Raw genomic sequence first — 20,285 nt, forward strand, 5'->3', positions numbered from 1 at the left:
AATTTGCATAGGAAAATTTTCCAGTTTGCTTTGGAAAAATGCTCTGATGCCCTAAAGTGGAATGGGCAATGTGTTGCTCTCCAGAAGTTTTGGTTTACAACTTTCATCAGCCCTCACTTTTGGATGTGCTAGCTAGAGTTGATGAGAGCTGTAGGCCAAAACATCTGGAGGGCCACAGGTTGCCCACCCCTGCCCTAGAGGGCTCGAATTGGGCATCTTTAGGGTGCAATCCTATCCAGATGCCCGTCAGCCTCTGAACTTGGAGGCTGATGGGCATGCTATGTAGAGTGGAAGGATGCCCGTCAGAGCGTCACCTCTATACTTCTCCTCTGCATTTTTGCTAGTTGGGTGTTTTTGCCCATCTAGCTAGGGCTCTGCGGCGGGAGAAGGGAAGGAGCCTGGAGAAAGCTCAGATCAGCGCTTCCCTGTTTCCCGAGTCCCCTCCCCTCCCTGCCCACAGAACCGTTTTCTTTCCATCCTCTCCAAGGTTGCTTTTGCAGGCTCAGAGAGGCAGCCGGTTTGGTTCTGTCTGTGCTGGCTGCAAGGTGGAGGGGGTCAGAGCACTGTCTCCAACCTCGGATCTAGGAATCCAAACTATGCCGTGTCCCCCCAGATGCTGTTTAGGGGCCATAGGATTGCTCTCTTATTTTATGTGTACTTAGTAAACAAAACTAAAAAAAAAAAAAAGAGGACCCCATGTTAATTTTTTGTCCCAGTAAACCACATGCATTTGACCTGAAATATTTGAGGAAAAAAATTAATTAAAAATTAAATTTGCCTAGAACTGAAGTTCCTCAATACTTCAATAGGATTGTCATTAGGACTTGATTGAATTCTGTAGTTCTTCCTGAAACCCTTTGGGATACAGCAGGTTGTCCATATTCCAGATCAATACATTTCTAGAAACAATGAGTGCAAACGTGGTTATAGATACTTAACTGTGTGAATGTGCCCAGCGTACTAATGTGTTGACCCTGGTGAGGTTCTTTAAAGGGGCAGCCAGTGGCACAAGCTGCACTACTCAAGTTGACATGGGTGGGTAGGTAGATGAAGCCTAGATCTCAAGCACTTGCCAAGCTTGTTGAACATGCCCCCTTCCTGGGGATGATATTCCAATAATAGAAGTCCCAAAGCAATGCTTCTGTGTTTTGCCTGAGGTTTCTATAGTTTTCTAGGCAAAGGTGGCTCCAGGGCTGTGATGTCCTTTTCCCTGTACCAGCAGATGTATTCTCTGTCATGGTGATTGAGAGGCAAAATGGGAATGTGCTAGTACAGCTTGGACCCAGACTCCAGGCCTATCCCAAGGAGTTAATCCGACAGCGCCATGGTCACAATGGGCAGACTGAATACCTGATTCGCTGGCATGTCTTCAGCTTGGAGAATGATCCCGGAAGCAGTGCTGGTGCCTCTTCAACAGAGAGCAAAATGGAGAACATCCTGATGTGGATGCCGGCAGATGACGTTTATGCCAACTGCCCGACGCTGCTAGGCAAGAGGAAGCCCAAGGAGCAGTGGGCAGAGGAGAAAACATCCAATGTATTCCCGCCAGAGGTCACCGTGGACGAGGCTTCACTGCGTGAGATGAAGGCTGATGTCAGGACCCTGGTGCAGCGAGCGGCTTGGCAAATGGCCAGCGCCACGGTCCCTCAGTCGTCCATCTTGCACACTGTCCATGTGCTTAGTGCCTATGCCAGCATTGGCTCGTTGATGGGTGTCTTCAAGGAGACCGGGGCCCTCAATCTGCTGATGAAGATGCTGTGTCACGAGGAGGAGCAAATTCGGCGTAGTGCTGGCAAGATGCTGAGGGCTCTGGCTTCACATGACGCAGGTGAGAGTCATCAGAGGCTTTGAGAGCTTTTTAGGGGGAGATACCCACAGTTACGATGCAATTCCTATCCAAGGCTTCGTAAGCATTTCCATACATTCCCTTGACATTAGATACGTTTCTTAGGTGCATTCTCTTGCATTAAGTCAGTCTTCCCCAACCTGGTGCCCTCCAGGTGTTTTGGACTTGAACTCCCATCAGCCTCAGCCAACATGGCCAATGGTCAGGAATCCTGGGAGTTGAAGTCCAAAACATCTGGAGAGTACCAAGCTGGGGAAGGCTGCAGTAAATATTACAGTGAGTTTCCCGAGCCGATGCCAACCTGATTCTCCTGGTGATGTCCTTCCCCTCTCCCACAATCTTTCTACACAAGATTGGAAAAGTTACTTGGGGCTTAGTTAACACTTAAAAGAAATGGTGAGCCTCTGAGGTAAAGTGGAGGGTTCGCTGTCCACTATGAGAATTTTGTTTACATTTGAAATACATACTTCAAAGTTGCCAAAAGTGATATTCTAGACAAAATAAAGGTTGTTAATTAATTCACATTCACATTCTATAAAGTTTGTCCTACTTGGCTCAAAGCAAATAGGAAGAAACTTACCGTTTGTAATTGTAATTATATTTCCTCATATACAGAAAACAGTCATCTTATCGTAAAATCCTATGTACATCTACTCAGGTGTAAGTCCCATGGAATTCAGTGGGACTTACTCCCAGGTAAGCGTGTATAGGATTGCAGCCTTAATGTTACAGTATTATGACAGCCATCATCTTATTTTTTTAATAGTTCAGTGGAATGCATATTCCATACTTTTAATATAAAACAGTATCCATTCCTAACATCTGTTCCCAGTTAGATAAAATGAGATTATTAGCCTGCTTATAGTTTTGGGCAGGTTTCTAGGTGGTCTTGAAATGCTTGGACATATGAAGAAGGTAGCGAGCCTTTTCATTGGCATTCCTGAACTACTGAGGAGTTCAGGACTAAGACTGACTGCTCCTTCCATTTCTTGTGGGGTGTCTGTGTGTGTGTGCGCCATGTATTTCTGTGCAAGACTGTCATGACTCTGTGGGCAGATGGTCACAAGCATCTTCTTAGGGAGTTGCTATTTTAACAGCATTGACTTCTGGTTGCTACATTACAGTCCTCTTGCTTCCCTGGACAGTGCACACTGAGAGAGACCTGGTTCACACATCTACTGCAGTCCACTGTGGCTTATTTATGCTATGGTGGATGCTGGTGCATGGCGGTGTGTGACAGGCAGCTTTTGAATATTTAATGCATGACCATGGCTTATTGTGTTATCTGAACCTGGTGGGGGTGGGTTGTGTGAAGACTAAACCCTTGCATAACCATAAAACAAGTCATGGGTGATGTGAGGGTTGTTTAATCCTCACACAACACTCCACCTCTAGGTTCGGATGACATGACAAGCCGCAGCTGCAGCTTGAATATTCAAAATAGCCTCCTGCATCCACTGCAGCCCACCATGGCTTAAATAAGACATGGTGGGCTGTTTGATCATGTGAACCAGCCCAGAGTCTCTGTAGGTGGAATGGAATTGGCTAAACTGAGTGCTGGGAAGGAAGTATCGGTGGTTGAGGTCCTCTCACACACAAGTAGGTTGAGGTACTGATCCAAACATCCCCCCTGTGTGTTCTGGAGCACTCCCCTTCCCCTGTCTCTCTCGTCATTCTGTTTAAATGTATGTGAACCATACCAGGCTATGGTTCACATATTAACTACCATCTGTTACCTCATGGCTTTTAGGTTTGATATTCCTCTCTAAAAATTAATCCCTCTGCCTGGTTGTATAAGAAGCTCCCCTGAGTTGCCTCACTTGATGTCCTGTCCCATATTCCCAGTGTGTGTGGTTCTATAAAAATTGCCTCCCTTCCTGCTATGGAACTGGAGTCCTCAGCTTGAGAGGATGCTGTAAAACACATGCAGAGGAACTGCTACATTTATGTCTCTGGTTCTAGGAAGCCGAGCCTATGTTCTCTTATCCCTGAGCCAGCAGGATGGCATTGAACAACACATGGACTTTGACAGTTGCTATACCCTCCTTGAGCTGTTTGCCGAAACAACATCCTCAGAAGAGCACTGCATGTCTTTTGAAGGAATCCCTCTTCCTCAGGTACTAAGTGACCCCAGTAGCTCTGGCAGAGGGGTGTGAAACTCCTTTGAGAAGGGTCATTCCATGTTAGGGCTTGGAGGTGCCTTTGAGAGGTGGGGTGAGAGTGCTTTATTTTTTCAGTGGGAGTGGGAGGAGGACAAGTTAAGGGAACCCCATGGCTTCATTTATAGCCAGCCTTTCCATTGGCACGCTCAACATGGCTCACAAAGTCAACCTTATGTACACCAATGTCTCCATTTTATCATTCTGTATTGATTTAAAGGTTACCTTACCATAACCAATTGTCATAATCTGATAGAAAACCGAGGGCTGACAACTCCATCTGTTACTGGCAGTTGGTGGTGCTGAATATCTAGTGGTGTAGTAGTCAACTTTTGAAGTGCAGGCACCCATCGCCCCAAGGAGAGTCCCAAAATTCAGGCAGCTGTGTTGATCTGTGTCAACAAACAAGTTGCAGCAGTTTTCATCTCTTACCAGCAGCAGGCCTTTTGTCAAGCAAATGGGTCTTAATTGCCCATTCAAGACCAAGCCACACCAAAATACTTTGCATTACAACAGGGAACAATATATTGTTGCTGGGAAAATCCATTCCTGGCAAGCTTCTGTGAGAATTGCAGCTAAGCTCAGAGGGGACAGAGAGTTCTGCTGGGGGTGAGGGGTGGCAGATAACCTCAGTGTCCCTGCTAATCAGGCGTTGCATCCCTGTGAGCCCTGGCTGCACTGCACCGCTGCACATATCTCCAGCTGGAATGCCACATAGAAGGCTGTCCTGGATCCCAGCCTCCTGCTTGTAGTCGATCATGTCCTATGACCATAGTAAGGATGGGAGTGTAACCATAATGTCCTGTGACCATAGCAAGGGAGGGAGGGAGGGAGTGTGGAGACTTGAATGGCTAATAGTGTCATTGGGTGAGGTGGCAGCTTGAGCTCCGAGTATATGAGAAGGGTGCTTGAGGTTGAGAGTTGATATGGGCTTGCTTGCTTATATTTATTTATTTATTTATGTAATTTCTATACCAGCCAAGAGTTGAAGCTCTGAGTGGTTCACAAAAATTAAAACCACAAAGTGCAGCATAAAACAATATAAAATATGAAAGCTTAGAACCACAATATAACAGTACAACCAGAATAAAACCTAGCAGCAATGCAGAGATTTAAAATACAGATTTAAAACACCGGAGCTAAAAGACTAGGAAGCTAAAATGCTAAAATACTGGGAAAATAAAAAGATCTTCACCTGGTGCCAGAAGGAGTAAAACATAGGTGCCAGGCGAACCTCTCTAGGGAGCTCATTCCACAGCCAGGGTGCCACCACAGAAAAGGCCCTCTTCCTGGTAGCCACCTGCCTCACTTTGGCAGGGTCTCACGGAGGAGGACCCCTGAAGTGATCTTAGGGTCCGGGCAGGAACGTATGGGAGGAGGTAATCCTGTAGATAATCTGGCCCCAAGCCATTGTAACATTATTTGAATGTTAATACCAGCACTTTGAATCGGGCCCAGAAATGGATGGGCAGCCAGTGCAGCTGGAAAAGTACTGGCATAATGTGATCCCCTGGCCATTGCCTGTTAACAATCTTGCTGCCCTATTTTGGACTAGCTAAAGTTTATGGACCATTTTCAAAGGTAGCCCCACATATAATGCATTGCAGTAATCCAGACGAGAGGTTATCAGAGCATGGTTAACTGTAGCTAGGCTGTCTTTGTCCAGATAGGGGCATAGTTGGTATATCAGCCTAAGCTGATATGGGCTGAGCTGAGGTCTATGCAACCTTGTGGGGAATGGGAACCAGCATTTTCTGGCACTGGGTGTGATATTCTTCACTGTTTCAGATTCCAGGGAAGCTGCTGTTTTCTCTGGTGAAGCGCTACCTGTGTGCCACCTCTCTCATGGACAAGCTCAACAACACCACAGAGCTGGGAGGGGAGCATGAGCCCTCCGGTGCAAACGTCGGGGGAAAGAGCAGGCTGAACCATGAGTTTGACTTCAGCATGGCCATGGCCCAACTCATTTCAGAGCTGGTGGAGGTTATGGACTGGGATCGCGATGGGGAGCTTCAGTGCCTCAATGCAAAGCAACCCCGAGTTGTCAAGTCTATCTTCCAGCCCCACGTGCCCACCTGCGGCACCATCCCATCCGCCACGAGAAAGCTGCCTGAGAAAGAGGCCAGTGTTTTCAAATTGCGCTCGGCCTTCCTCAGTCGCAACAGCTATGTGGAGTATGTGCAAGAGAAGCTGGCGCAGGGCATGTGCGTGCGCATGTTGGAAGACTACGAGAAGGTCTGTGCGGGAGATGAGGGAGAGTTTCTCCGGAGCAATAACGGCACGCCACCTGTCCAGGTATTGCTGAGTGGGGGGCAGGGTTGGGGCACCCAGGGGGTGACGTTATTCAGATTTGATTTTTCGGAATCCCATCAAGTTTCTGAACCTCTAGTGTCCACCTGCACTGTGCGATCCGTTGTGTGATCAAGACTTGCTCCTGTACCAAGACAAGGTTTTGGTCTGGCTACCGATATGGCAGGGGTGGAGAACGCCTTTCTGCGCAAGGTCTGAATTCAATTTCAGAGAAGCTCTCGGGGGCTGCATTCCAGTGGTGGGCGTGGCCAAAGGCAAAGTGGGGCCAAAAATACAAAAAATACCAGCATGGTCTAGCTTAATGCTCTTCCTTCTAGTAACTAAGCTTTAGGAGAGGCAATTCAACCTTTTACAATGGGAAAGGAATTGCACAAAAGTTAGGAAACCACCAAACAATGGGTGTTTGGGGGAAGGAGATGGGCTTACGGAAAAGGGGCTTGGCCCTCTGGGACCCCAGGAGGTCCCCTGGGCCTGAGATTCCCCACCACTGGTAGACGGGGTGATTTAGGCCAGATCATTGGTTACAGGACAGGTAGGTTGAGTAATTTTCTATGTTGGGCCCATTTTTCCAGGTTTATTGGGAGTCTCTGGGCCGCACATACTGGGTGCATTGGCATATGATTGAGATCATTGGTTTATCAGGGCATGCAGAGCAGAAAGCCCAGGAAAAAGTATACAGCCTTACAGAGACTCTGAGACAGGTCTCAGGTAAGTGAGTGCTGGGATGTTCAATGCACGTTCCCCCGAGCTGCGAGGGGCAGGTCTGTGCCCACTGTGCCATTCTCTGCCTCCGGGCTTTGTTCTTGCTGCTCGCTCCTTGCCCATAGGCTGCCTTCAGCTTGCTCTGTGTCTAGCTTGCTGCTTTAACGGGTAGAACTGGCTGTTGAAAGGGTGTTGCCTCTACCCTCAGTCCTCCATTATTGGGAGGGATCCTAGCTCAGTAGTAGAGCACGTGCCTTGCATGCAAAAGGTCCCAGGTTCATTCCCTGGCACCGCCATTTAAGAAGATCAGGTGGCAATTGATATGAAAGACCTCTTGCCTGAGGGATGCTGGAGAGATGCTGCCAGTCAGAGTAGAGAACACCAGACTAGATGGGCAAACAATCTGATATGTCCTACGGCACCTTCCTGGCCCTCCCATTGCCTCATTCTGAGCAGTTGAAAGCACGCCAACGGCATGTTCTGCAGGGCAGGAAGAAGCTGGGACGTCTGGTGTGCCCTGTAATAATTCTTGGCCCTAAATCAAGTCTCTGTCCACAAATCTTCAGAAGATATTCAGATCCCTTATTAATGATTGGGCCATAACGATTGGGATATTGCCCGGAGGGTTTTCTTAATCTTCTCATTGGGCTCCATTAAACTGTTGGGTTACTACTTGCACAATGACATGGTGCTTATGTAATTTGGATACCTAGAGCAAAGTAAAAAAAGTTGTGGCGAGCAGCCATGATTTCATTGGCTCTAAATTTATTAAAGCCATGGGTTCATTGGCTCTGGATTATTAAAGCTCATCTCACCCTTGAAGGACCATAGGTAAGCAACTATGTCTAAACCTAAGCATCTTGTATGTACCATGTAGATGATGACTGGCTTACTTGTCACAGATCTTGCAAAGACTGTATGTGAAGCACTTAGAAAAAATGCTCATTATTATTTCCATTGGTTTCCTATTTTCATCATTTCCTTTTCTGCCTCTGTTGGCTGTGCATTAACAGAGCAATCCTATACTTGCTTACCTTGGTGTGAGCCCCATGGAACTCAGAGGGACTTACTTCTGAGTAAACATGTATAGGATTAATTAATGTTGCTTCAGGGTTTGAAAAATGGCTGCCTCTCCCCATCCCTTAGACCAGATGGTTCTGCAATGGCATTTCTGCTTTGATGGCAGCATCTGAAGTGATGTGTCTCTTGAGAAGCCATAAAACACCCCACTGTGGTTTTGTGTCTACCTGCAGTTAACCAGACAACATACTGCAAACCGCTCAGGGGGCTGTACTCCTTGCCATACCTGACAGATTGGGGGAATGAGCACTCTGGGACCCTGAGCCGGGCTGAATGGTGGGAGCTGCTTTTCTTCATTAAGAAGCTAGAACAGCACAAACAACAGGAAGTGGTTCACTTCATCCAGCAGAACCACAGAGAGCAGGTAAGTGGAATCAGCCTGGTATGAGAGAAAATGAGTGGCAAAGAAACATGTAACTGTGTTGGAAGGAGGGAACCGGAATGGCACCTTCGGCGGTTCTTACCTGCCAAATCTTTGTATCCAACATGTGATCTGGCAGCCAGACACGGCGCTCTTCCCCTCCCTCTCCCTAGTATATGGCTGGGCCCCTTGGAGGAATGGGCTTCTGGGGAATTTCCCTACTTCCTTCGCCCTCTCATAGCTGTGGCTGGGCTTGCGAAGCACAATATTTTCAGAGCAGCCTGTCTGTTTTAACCGTCTTTTGTATTTCAAGCTGTCGGAGCTGGACGAAGAGGGCCTCATCCAGCTGTCCATGTCTGTAGAGTTGGCTCAGAAAGTGCTGCAGCTCCTGAGCAAGCACTGCCAGGGCTGCACCCGAAGCGACCTGCACGGTTCCCACGTCTATCTCAAGTATTCCTTCAGCAAAGGAGGGGTGGAGCAGAACTGCCAAACTGTGGACCTGATCTCTGCGAACGGTGGCGGCCTTTTTGAAGCCATGGCATCCAAAAAGCCCAAGAAGGAGTCACTCTCTGCTGAAGTGCCTTCCCCAGCTCCATCCACGGCAGAGAAAACTGACACGCAGCTGATCGATGAACTCCTCAAAGCGGAAGGACTTTCCTTCCCAGGCACCCTGGATGAGAAGGCCAGAGGTAAGTGCCAGATAGCACTGTGACCTTCCTTTCAGTTCAAGTAGATAAATCTAACGGCAAAAGCCACCAAAAATGGGAAACGCATACAGAGTTCCCGCTCCCCATGTATAATGTTTGTATAGCTTACCTTGGGTTGTGACATTATACAATGCTCCGCATTTCCCCCCTTCCTCACGCCATTGGCTGCTGATGGCAGAAAAGCAGAATGCCGTGATGGCAGAACGCAAGGTAAGTTTTATCAGACTTATGGAGAGGGAAGAGGAGTTAGACATGCATCTAGTGCTGCCTGCAATCGCAGTGTGCTTCCTGTCAGGTCTAGGTTGGCTATTTATCTGAAGTGTGTGTCTCTTAACCAATGGGGGGATAGTGCACAGAATGTCTCTGGGGTGTATCAGTGATTGTTTTGAAAACTCCATTCCAGGGGATAGCAATAAATTGGGCAAGTGAGTGAGAATGTGTGTCTTGAACGGTGTAGCAAAACATAGTAGCGGGCTCTCCCACGCTGGAGGCATTCAAGACGAGGCTGGACAGCCATCTGCCAGGGATGCTCTGACTCAGATTCCTGCATTGAGTAGGGGGTTGGACTCGACGGTCTTGAAGGCCCCTTCCAACCCTACTGTTCTATGATGCTATGACTACAAAACACACATTCTGTGTTGGTGTAAATTGGGAGTGGGGAATGTATGGCCCTCCAGATGTTTTGGCCTACAACTCCCATCATCCCTGACCATCATAAGCAATGGTGAGGGATGGTAGGAGTTGTAGGCCCAGACCTCTGTTGGACTGCAGGTCAATAACTCCCGATGTAAACATTATTTGCATATTTGGGAAAGCTGAAATATCTGGCCAGTGTTTGAAGATTAGCACTAACGTCCCCACCCCCGGCCTGTAAAATGGTAGGGAGGTTGCAGAAATCTGCGATTGAAGAAAATGAGTTCAAATTTTGATGAATCCGACTGGCAGATTCTGCAGTAGAGCAGCCTTTCCCCTGTTGGGCAGATTCCACCGACTTGTGAACTGTTTTTCTAACTTTTGTGATTGCGTGAATTTTGTCGTAGTGAAATACGCAAAAAATATAAAAACCAGCCAAAAATCTATATTTCCCCCCATAGCCTAAAGTGTGAAGATGCACATTTTGGGGGATTTTTGTGTATTTGGGAAGAATTTGTGCATTTTTGCAGGTGTGAATTTGCACAAATATGCAATTGCACAAATTTGGAAACTTAAAAAAAAATGATTCTGCTGGAGGGCAGACGACGGAGCAAAAGGTGCCTGACAATCTGCAAAACACAAATGGACTGGATTTTACACAGTCCGTACATCCCTAATAAAGGGGGATGGGACTTTACAGAACTACACCGGAAGGCAGGTGTGTAAGAGCCTGGGAATGGAGATTAGGCACTGGAACCACAGTGCAGAGATCCATTTTAGTTCCCTTTTCTAAACTGCCAAGGATGTTGCGCTGTGTGTTTTTTAAACTAAAACTGTGAGGGCTAAACATTTGATCCCCCCATTTTTTTTTAAATACAGTCCTGAGATGGCAAGGCTGGCTTGGCATTAAAAGCCATAACCTGAGGTCTTGGTTGATGCTGTCTGTGTAGGCTTGTAGACCCTCTGATGGGAGAAAGCAGCCTGGAAAAAGAGTGCTAAGCAGGGGCAAAGGGGTTTGCAGTTGGGTGACTGGGGAAGAGCAAGTCGGTGTGAAGATGTGCTGATGAAACTGACTGGAGGACCGTTGTGCTGATAGATCTGTTGATCAGCTTTCTGCAGTGTGAAGGTAGCAGGGAAGAAAAATGCCTTGGAGCAGCTGGCAGATGCCCTTGAGATGATCCAGAAGTCCAGTGGGGATGTGGAGCTGCAGATGGCTGGTCTCAGATTCATCACCAAGATCTTGGAGGAGGAGCCTGAGCGAGAGCGGCAAGAGAGACACGTCATCAAAGCAGAGGATGAACTTGCCATTAGGTCTGTTTTGGTTTTGTGGGTCCTCTCCCTCCTCTTCCCAACAGCTGCTTGTATATAGGAAGAAATATAGGAAGTTCCCTTATGCTGGGTCAGACCATTGGTCCATCCAGCTCAATATTGTCTGCACCAGCCTTCCCCAACCTGGTGCTCTCCAAATGTTGTTGGACCACAACTCCCATCAGCCCCAGCCAACATGATCAGTGGCCAGGAATGATGGAAGGTATAGTCCAACATATCCAGAGGGTACCAGTTTGGAGAAAGCTGGTCTTCAGTGATGGGCAGCAGCTCCCCAGGGGTGTTTTCCAGCCCTACCTGGAGCTGTCGGGGATTGAACTGGGGATCTTCTGCACGCCAAATGTGTGTTCTGCATCTGCGCTGCATCACTTTCCATAAGGACAGGGACTCCTTGGTGACCAGATGCATTTCATGGTGTTGCACTGACAGGAATCTTGTGCATTTTTTAAACAGGAATGGTGATGATGCAGAAAACTGTCCAGCAGATTTTGGCATAGTGCCGGTGTTAGAAAAATGAACCTTCCAAGTAGCAGCTCCATAGTCTGACACGAGTTAGTTTGAATTAGGCTCGTCAAGCAAATAAATAGGTTTCTTTTCATTGAAATTACCTGGCCTTTAATCAAATAGATTAAAATGACATTTGCGTATTGCAAGTCCTCTAGGAAGGTTCCCCAAGGAAAGGATCAGCTTCTTGCAAGTGGGAGAACTGACAGCTTAATAAACAAGAGCTCGCTGTTAGAAGGAAAGGCCGTCTTGAAAACATCTGCTTTCATCAATCTTGGGAATACAGGAAACACACTATATTTTTAAGGAACTCTTTATTACGCTCTTACACAGGGCTTTCAGTGGGCCCCAGCCCAAGAGACAGATCGTGTCCACACCTGCTTGGCTTCATCAGTGCTGCAACATCAGGTGCTCCCAGAAAGCTCACTAAGATAATTCCCTACTGTAGTAGCTTACCAGAGCCTAAGCAGTTTCAGAAATAAGGTCAATGCCCATTTGTATCATGAAAAATCAGTGTGAATAGGATTCATGACTTGGTCTGCACAGAACTACAACCCAGGATCTTTTAAAACCCTGGGTTGTTGTGAAGGAGTGCATGTACTAGTTCATGCTGCCCAGTTGCTCCTGCTGCAAGTGGGAGCAGCTAAACCATGGAGCGTCCCTGGGTGACAAGCCGGAGTTGGAAACTGGGATTAAATGTTATGTTCTTTAGCCAGTCCCACTGGCAGGAGGAGCCAAGCAGGAGCAATCGGACAGTGTGAATTCCCACACTTGCTCGTTCGTGGCAACCCAGGATTCTTTTAAAAAACCTTGGTGGTGGTTATCTGTGAACTGGGCCTAAATAAATGAACCATGAGAGCTGTTAGGGTGACGCTTTTGGAAGGTAGGAAGATGCCTTATACGGAGTTTGACCATTGTTCCATCTAGCCTAGTATTGTTGACACTGATTGGCAGCGGCTCTCCAGGGTTTCAGCCAAGATTTCTTTCCCAGCCCCACCGGGAGATGCTGGGGATTGCACCTGGGGCCTTCTGTATGCAAAGCAGGCGCTCTACCACTGAGCTACGGCCCCTCCCCTCCAGCTTTAGGGAAAGACAAAATCTGCATGTCCTTTGAATTTGAGCAGCTTCCCCTCCAGCCACATTGAACTGAGCTCTCAGCCTTCAGCTATAGCTTGACAAGTGTTCAGTCTCGAGAAGTGTTTGCCCTCCCTGGGATGTCAGCTGGGCTTGTCCCAAACAATGTCCGGGGGTCAGTTTCGTATGGTGACTTGCCCCTTCTGCTGCCCTCAGGGAGAAAATGGTGACGACGCTGGCGGAGCTGCTGGTCCACCGAGTGGAGGAAAAGCTGCTCGTAATCCTGGCGCTGAGGGTGCTGTATGTGCTCCTGGCCAAGTACGACTGGCGGGCTCTTTTTGCCACCAAAGGTGGGCTGCGGCCCGTACTGCACTGCATGCAGGAGCACTCCACATCCGCACCGGTGCAACAGGCTGGCCTGGCAGTGAGTTGGCTGCAGGGACTGGGGGAGTTGCTTGTGGTGGGGCTGGAAGAGAGACGGGGAGAGTTTGGGGGGGTTTACGTTGGAAGCCCGAGAAGGGCTGGTGAGTGCTGGCTTTGGAAGGGCCCATGCCAGATGGTAGGAAGGGGCACCTGTGTTGGCCCCTCTTGGAAAGGGCATTGTGAAATAGGACGTGAAAAGTACTGGAGGTTTAGATTGCTAAATAGTGGGAGAAGCGTCTATATTTTATTTCATACGGTTTATTTTAAACATTTTTAACCTGCCTTTTAGGACAAAGTCCTCAGAAAGCAGTTTACAATCAGCCACTTAAAAACAATCCAATAAAATAAAAAACTATTTAAAGTTAAAACCGAACAGCTGGCAAAACAACAAACGGCCGTCATAAAAACATTTGGGGAAAAGCTAAATGAGTATACAGAGTCTGTTTAAAAACATGCGAAGGCAGGGCTTGAGGCAAATCTCATGGGAGGGAGTTCCACAAATACGGGGCCACCAATAAAAAGACCCTGTCTGTCCCTGATAGCCCCCAACTGGATGTGTTTCCAGGGGTGAAATGGCACCTGCTGTGCTTTATTTGAGCAAAGTGGGGAGACTGAATTAGTCCTTGTCTGATCCCAGTCTGTGGCCTCTTCGCCCCACTTCCTTTCCTGCCACTGAGCTACTGCTGTCCTTAACTCCGAGGTGTTGAAGCTACTGTTGGGTGCTGGGAACTGTGAGCTACCAGGTGCCTGTAGGAAGCCCTACCCTCTGGACCACTCCGGTGCCCAGACAATGCAGGAGATCTTTGCCAGCATCAGCACTGCGTCCAGCAAGGACAGAAACGACTTGCTGCGTGCCATCCCTGCTGCGGTTGAGAAGATGCTTGCCACGCCTGGGTAAGGCCACGGAGGGATCTTGGTGAGATAAAGGTGCATTCAAATGTGGGAGCTGAACAGAGCCCAGGTTATGGGGAAGATGCGAGTCGTCTTGTTTCTGCTTAGCTTCTGGGGCGAGGATTCCGCTCCTCCGCCTCGGACATGGAGCCCTCCTGGCTGGCTTTTTGTTGGCTGCTGCCTCGGGGTGCTAGCCTTCTTGGGACTGGGGGTGCCGCGTGAGCATTTCTCCTGTCCTCGTACCTCCCAGCCCACCCTTCTGCTGTTCAGCTGCTTCCCGTCGCGGCTAGGTGGGGCCGCGCAGCCAGCCCTTGTCCTCCTCCCGCAGGGCCTCGGCAGCGGTTCAGAACGGGCTCCTGGTGCTTGACAAGCTGATCAGCCGCCCGCAGAGCCTGGCGGAGCAGCTGGGGGATGGTGAGCTCCGCTCAGCCCTGCAGAGCTGCTGCCGCTCGGGCCAGAGCTCCAACGCGATGCTGGCCCGGGTCGCGCTCAGCCGTCTGGCTGCGCGTGAGCTTCCCCTGAGCCAAGGAAGGATAGGTATGGAATTGTACGTATTTCTTTAAAAATATTTCTGTACCACCTGCCATTAATGCCCTATCCAGACAGTGCATACAACAATAAAAACGGTAATATAACTATACATTATGACAAAAACACGGCACAACTGTATCACACCATCAGTAGACCATGAACTAAAAATCAGAACAATGGGCATCGTGAATCCGTAAACGCTGAGGCGAATAAGGAAGTTTTCAATACGTGTCTAGACTGACCACAAGAGTTGGTGCATGTTTTATTTCTGGCGTGAGGGTGTTCCAGAGAAATGCCTGTCATAGAGGTTTGGTCCTGGTTTTTACTGCAAACACTCCCCAGTTACCACCAATCTCTATTTCAGCCTTGTCCAACCTGGCGCCCGCCAGATGCATTGGACTTTGGGGAGGCTGGTGGCTCCAATTTCGGGGAGGCTGAGATTCCATTCTGGGTTTTAGTTACAACCAGCCGGAGGTCTGAAGGAGCTGAACCCTGTCCCCAAAACCCTTGGATAGCTCCTTTAGACGTCTAGCTTGTTGTAACTAAAACCCGGAATGGAATCTTGGCCCCACCAAAATCAGAGCCACCAGCCTCCCATGCTTGGACTACAAACACCACCATCCCCAGCCACCAGGGGACATACTGGAAGGGGGTTATGGGAGTTGCAGTCCAATGCATCTGGAAAGTGGCCAGGTTTGGGGAGGCCGCTATATCTGAACTCTACTTCCTTGTGGGCCTGAAGATCATTGTGGCCAGTGGGGTGTCATCACCCCTCTCCCAAGTACAGCACACTTCTTGCCATTGACCCTCATACTGTCACTTTTCAGGACTGGCCAGGTTGAGGGTGGGGTGGTGGTGGTGGTAACCAGCATCACTATCGCCCCGGGGGTGTTTTTAGGAATTTTGGTTGCAGAACTGAACTGAGGTTTCTCAAAAAATACAAAACAAAACTTCAGGGCAAGGACACCGTTTCAGCAATGCCCACCCCAGTGTCTTCTCCCTCCCCATCCAGACCCTGCAGCCTCCGTGCGCCTTGAGGACGTTGATGTTGCAAGGCTGCTGGGAGGCCTGCCCAGGAGCAGCCTGTGCAAAGAGGTGGCAGGGGCCCTGGGGCGCGGCCTCTCTGGCCAGGGCGCCTGCCCTGACGAAGACGGCTACGAGCTTCTGGTGGATGTGCTTCTGCTGAAAGACCTGGCCCAGCTGGGCTCGGAGAAGGACGTCCAGCTGGGAGCATTAAGGTGAGGCTTCTGCAGCACACTGGCAGAGTAATCTCCTTTGCAGGCTCAGTTCCTCAGTCGGCTTCCAGTTACAAGTATCTTGAGAAGCAGGGCTGGGAACCTCTAGGGCGGCCTTCCCTGACTGGGCATCCTCCGGATGTGTGGGACTGCAACTCTCAGCATTCCCAGCCAGCATGGCTGGTGGCCATGGGAGCTGCAGCCCTCCACATCCAGAGGGCACTCCGTCACGGAAGGCTGCCCTAGAGAGCTGCTGCCTGTCGGGGTTGTCTGTGCCAGGCTAGAAGGAGCTTAAGAGCCTTAGAAGGCCATGTGCAAGCACTGGAGAGTTGTCCATGGCTGGCTGAGCGGCAGTCTGCAGGGACAGAGCTTGAGGGGTGTTATATCCAGTATGCCAGCCTTAGCCACATGGCCAATGGGTGGGAAGGATGGGGCTGGTAGTCCAAAATAAAAGTGCTGTACAGTTTTGAGGTGTGATATCTTTGTTGAGTTGATGCTCTGGTGGCAAAATAATTCCCCAGATCCACAGTGTGAAGTAGAGATGGAAGTGAAGATCATGAATGATGTGCTCTTAAGGCAGGCTTTACCTGCTCACAGTACTTTATTGTAGGATGAGCACCTCGACTCCTAAATACTTGCAGCCCGTTCCTAAGTAATTACGGGCCATGTGGCTGGCCCTTACACAGGGGGAAGCATAGTCCCTCGGGGGGTGTGTGTGTGAATTGCCTTCCCCAACCCCCCACAAGCCAAATGACATCCAGAGGTGGGGAAATTGTTTTGTGATGCATGATGTACGTGGAGTGTCACCCTTCCCACCCCACACTTCAGTTCTGAAAACATAGTGCAAAAATGCCCATGTGCAAAATAAAGGCAATTAATAATAGAAGGAAAATTAGAGCCTCAAAACAAAGGAGCGAATGCCTTCAGGTGGGTGCAAGGCTGCTTGCAATTTACAGCTGGGCTCCAGGATGATCAGCGGTCAGGTTGTGGATTCGTAGTCTGAACTTCTACTCTTGTACTTAAGGTGCCTGTTTTCAGCACACCTTTTCTGCTAACAAGTCTTCTTTCCTCTTTCTTCCAGGCTTTTGAACAAGTGTTTGGATAGTTCCTGGAAGGATGCAGTGCCCTGGCATAAGTGCATCGAGCCGTGTTTGTCTTCCATGAGTGCCCACATCAGTGAGCGAGAGGTAGGTGGTAGAAGCGGGGAGCTCACAGTCACCTTGGAGCGTGTTCTGTGATCCCGTCTCATAGGTAGGAGCCATTACATGGAATTCACTGACCAGGATATTCTTCTGCTTCTTCCAAGTATTTGCATGCAGCTTTTTCCCCGAGGAGACGTCCACCTGCTGCCTTTGCCCTTTTATTTGCCCAAACCTTTTGAGAACAGGAGCTTTTTTGTTTTTGAAAACATTTGTGCGCACTGCTCGTTTGCTGTTTTATCTGGTGTTTTTATTATTTTATTGTGGGTGCTGCTTGTATTCTTCTGATTTGCTGATATGCAATGTGGTTTTTATTTGTTCCTGTATTTAAAATGTGTTGTTGTGCATATTTATTGTGAGCTGCTTTGGCAAATTGAAAAAAAATAAATAAAAGTGGGATATTTTTTTGAAATGAATAAAATATAAAATCCAGATTGGAACTTGCACATTATTACACCCACATATAAATCACAGGCTTTTCTAGTGGGGCTGGACACTTTCATTTCTCGAAACCTTCCCTTTTCACAAGTTGCTGTTTAGAACAGGTGAGGGGAACGTGTGGGTCTCCCAATGTCATTGGACTGCAGCTCCTATCATCCCTAACCATTGGCCATTCTGGCAGTGGCTGATGGGATGTGTAGTCCAGCAATGCCTGGAGGGCCGCAGGCTCCCCACCCTCGCTTTAGAAGGATTTCTTACCTGCATGACAGTGGTCCCAGCATGCACACAAGGGGCCTGTTGCCTGAAGAAACACTGGAGGAAGGACATGGGGGCGGCGGGTGGGGGGAGGAGATGTGCTAAAGGCCACCCAGAAAACCTTGCTCCTGTGCCACCTCCTCTCTGTCTGCAGGTTGTTCAGGAGTGCATCAGTTTCCTGCACTGCCTGGCTGCCCTCAACAAGGACTGTGCTGTGATGATGTGCTGCATGGGCACCCAGGAAGCCTTGACCAAAGTCCTGGAGAAGCACAGCCCCAGTCTGCCTCGGGCAGTGGACCTGGGGGACCTCCTGAGCAACTGCGAGAAGTACGCCAGCCTGTACAAGAAGATGACGGCCAGCATCCTTGCTGGCTGCATCCAGGTGAGTCTGGTATCCTTGGTGGGGCATCTGGCTTGGGCGGCTGGGCCAAACAGCAGAGCCTTGTGCGGAGGATGCTCTGCTGAGCATCCAAAGAAAACCCAGGGCAAATGAACTGAGGTGGCGGGGAGAGATGGCCTAGGCCAGCAAGGCACCAACGTGGCGCCTTCCAGATGTGTTGGACTAATGGAGAAAGCTGGGGATTTTATCCAACACAGCTGGAGGGCACCAGGTTGGGGAAGACTGGCCCAGAACCAGGCTCTCTTCCCCGCCCGCCCCGCTCTCCTCAAGTCTCAGGCCAGATTTGTTTTCATTAAGTTAGCTGTGCCTTGTTGTTGATTCAATACGACTTCGCACCTTGGTCCTTCTTCACCCTTTTTCTCTCCTTCCTCTCCCCCCCCCCCCCAATTTACAGATGGTTCTAGATCAGATAGAAGAACATAGGCGGACTCATCAGCCTATCAACATCCCATTCTTCGATGTATTCCTGCACAACCTTTGTCAAGGTGAGCATCCTTTCAGTGTTTGGGCTTTTAGAGGTCTCTCCTCCCGCCCCCTTTTAAGGCTCTGCCCACTCATGTCCAGCCAGGATCCTTTCCGTGCTTTCTCCTTCGCTCAGGCTGCAGCATGGGAGTCAAGGAGGACAAGTGCTGGGAGCGGGTGGAAGTCTCCTCCAACCCCCAGCGGGCCAACAACTTGGTGGATGGAAACCCCAAGACCTACTGGGAGTCAAACGGCAGCACCTGCTCCCACTACATCAATGTCTACATGCATCGTGGGGTAGCAGTCCAGTGAGTGTATAAGGAGATCAAGCAGGGGTCTGTGGGGAGATGAGATTTGTGCCTAGAGTTTGATGGGTGTAGGGTTGGAACCAGGATTTGCCTTCCATTCAAGAAAGGGCTGTGCTCATGGAAGGTGCCTCTGCCTGATTTTGTTGGATCCCCCCCCCACACACACACACCACAGCTCACCCCATACAGCAGGATCTTCTGACTGTGTAGCATTTTCAGGGGGCTGGAGGGACTGCCATGGGGAGGGAGGGGGAAGAAGTCTGCTTCTGCCAGCCCAGTTGTACGTGCCTAAATCTGGATCCAACCCATATCATTTGGGGACAAAAAGGGATGGCGGCGGCATTTCTGCCAGTTTGCCTAGAATGGTCTGTGTCTCTCCAAAAGGCAAGCATGGTCAAATTAATCACTCTTTGCTCCACGCTGAAAATATGTAGTTGGAGTGCCTCATTTTTTTGGTGGGCCCTTTGGGGACCAAGAGAAGAAACGCAGTGTGGGTTAGATTCAGAGCTGGGCTTCTTGTGGAGGCAGGCAGGCATGAATCAGTTGGTCTGTCTGGAAGAAAGAGGCTGTGCCTTCCAGTTTCGTGAAGGCATCAGACCCTTTGCGCAAGGGCCTGTCTTTTACTCTGAAGCCCTTGCTCTCTCCCTGTACAGGCGGATGTCTTTGTTGGTGGCCACTGAGGATTCCAGTTACATGCCAGCCCGGATTATGGTACTGGGAGGGGAGAGTGCCTCCAGCATCAGCACCAAGCTCAACATGGTTAGTGCTGCGGTCTGTCCCCATCACCCAAAAGATGCTTCCAAGGCCAAAATGCCAGAGTATAAAGCTATCTTGCTTATCTTGTAGGGGTTCCTCGCTCTGAGGAACACTGTAGACCTTGTTGCCTTTGTTTTGCAGCTTTAGGGGCAGGACCGTCGCAGAGCAGATGCTTTGCCTGCACAGGTTTCTGGGTTTGGTGTCTGGCATCTCCACTTCAAAGGAGCAGGGAGCAGGTGATGGGGAAAACCTTCTCTGTCAGAGACTCCGGCGTGCTGCTGCCAGTCAGACTAGACCAGGGATAGGCAGCTCGGTGTCCTCCCGGTGTTTTGCATTACAACTCCCATCACCCCTGGCCACTTGCCATGCAGGCTGGAGCTTATGGGAGTTGTAGTCCCAACACAGCTGGAGGCCAATACTGAGCTAGATCGACAGTCTCATGTGACATACAGCAGCTTCCTATATTCCTTCCAGCCTTTCCTTTCTGCTGGGATATTCTTGGTCTTTCCAGTTTGTCCCTCTTTTTGACATCCACTTTTAGAAGTCCAAGAAGGAGAAGCGAGTGGCCTGAAAACCACCAATCGTCTTGGACCGTTATATCCGTCATGCAGGGCAGCCCAGATCAGAGGGCTGGCTAGGCGTAAAGGGTGCATGGGCACAGGGAACTGGGAACAGCGAGTGG

At 49.4% G+C, this 20,285-nt stretch overlaps 1 protein-coding gene across 6 annotated transcripts in view; it reads left to right on the plus strand.

Moving 5' to 3' along the window:
* The window catches only part of LOC146360179 (cullin-9-like), a 38,259-nt gene that overhangs the window by 2,799 nt on the left and 15,175 nt on the right, over positions 1–20,285 (plus strand). For 2 of the 6 annotated variants that reach the window (XM_084829031.1, XM_084829034.1), the window contains exons 2-17: positions 1,223–1,828; positions 3,809–3,963; positions 5,794–6,300; positions 6,888–7,023; positions 8,271–8,461; positions 8,772–9,147; positions 10,908–11,109; positions 12,919–13,126; positions 13,826–14,019; positions 14,345–14,553; positions 15,560–15,785; positions 16,864–16,969; positions 17,832–18,059; positions 18,472–18,562; positions 18,646–18,847; positions 19,501–19,606. In XM_084829031.1, the coding sequence (XP_084685157.1) occupies positions 1,237–1,828; positions 3,809–3,963; positions 5,794–6,300; positions 6,888–7,023; positions 8,271–8,461; positions 8,772–9,147; positions 10,908–11,109; positions 12,919–13,126; positions 13,826–14,019; positions 14,345–14,553; positions 15,560–15,785; positions 16,864–16,969; positions 17,832–18,059; positions 18,472–18,562; positions 18,646–18,847; positions 19,501–19,606 (3,729 nt within the window). In that variant the 5' untranslated portion in view covers positions 1,223–1,236. Of the gene's footprint in view, positions 1–1,219; positions 1,829–3,808; positions 3,964–5,793; positions 6,301–6,887; positions 7,024–8,270; positions 8,462–8,771; positions 9,148–10,907; positions 11,110–12,918; positions 13,127–13,825; positions 14,020–14,344; positions 14,554–15,559; positions 15,786–16,863; positions 16,970–17,831; positions 18,060–18,471; positions 18,563–18,645; positions 18,848–19,500; positions 19,607–20,285 lie in introns of all 6 variants that reach the window. The other 4 variants (XM_084829033.1, XM_084829036.1, XM_084829032.1 and 1 more) reach the window with 3 other exon arrangements.

The sequence above is a fragment of the Heloderma suspectum genome, chromosome 1 (assembly GCF_057233095.1).
Source record: "Heloderma suspectum isolate Gila_16-S chromosome 1, 16-S_ref, whole genome shotgun sequence".
Taxonomy (NCBI): domain Eukaryota; kingdom Metazoa; phylum Chordata; class Lepidosauria; order Squamata; family Helodermatidae; genus Heloderma; species Heloderma suspectum.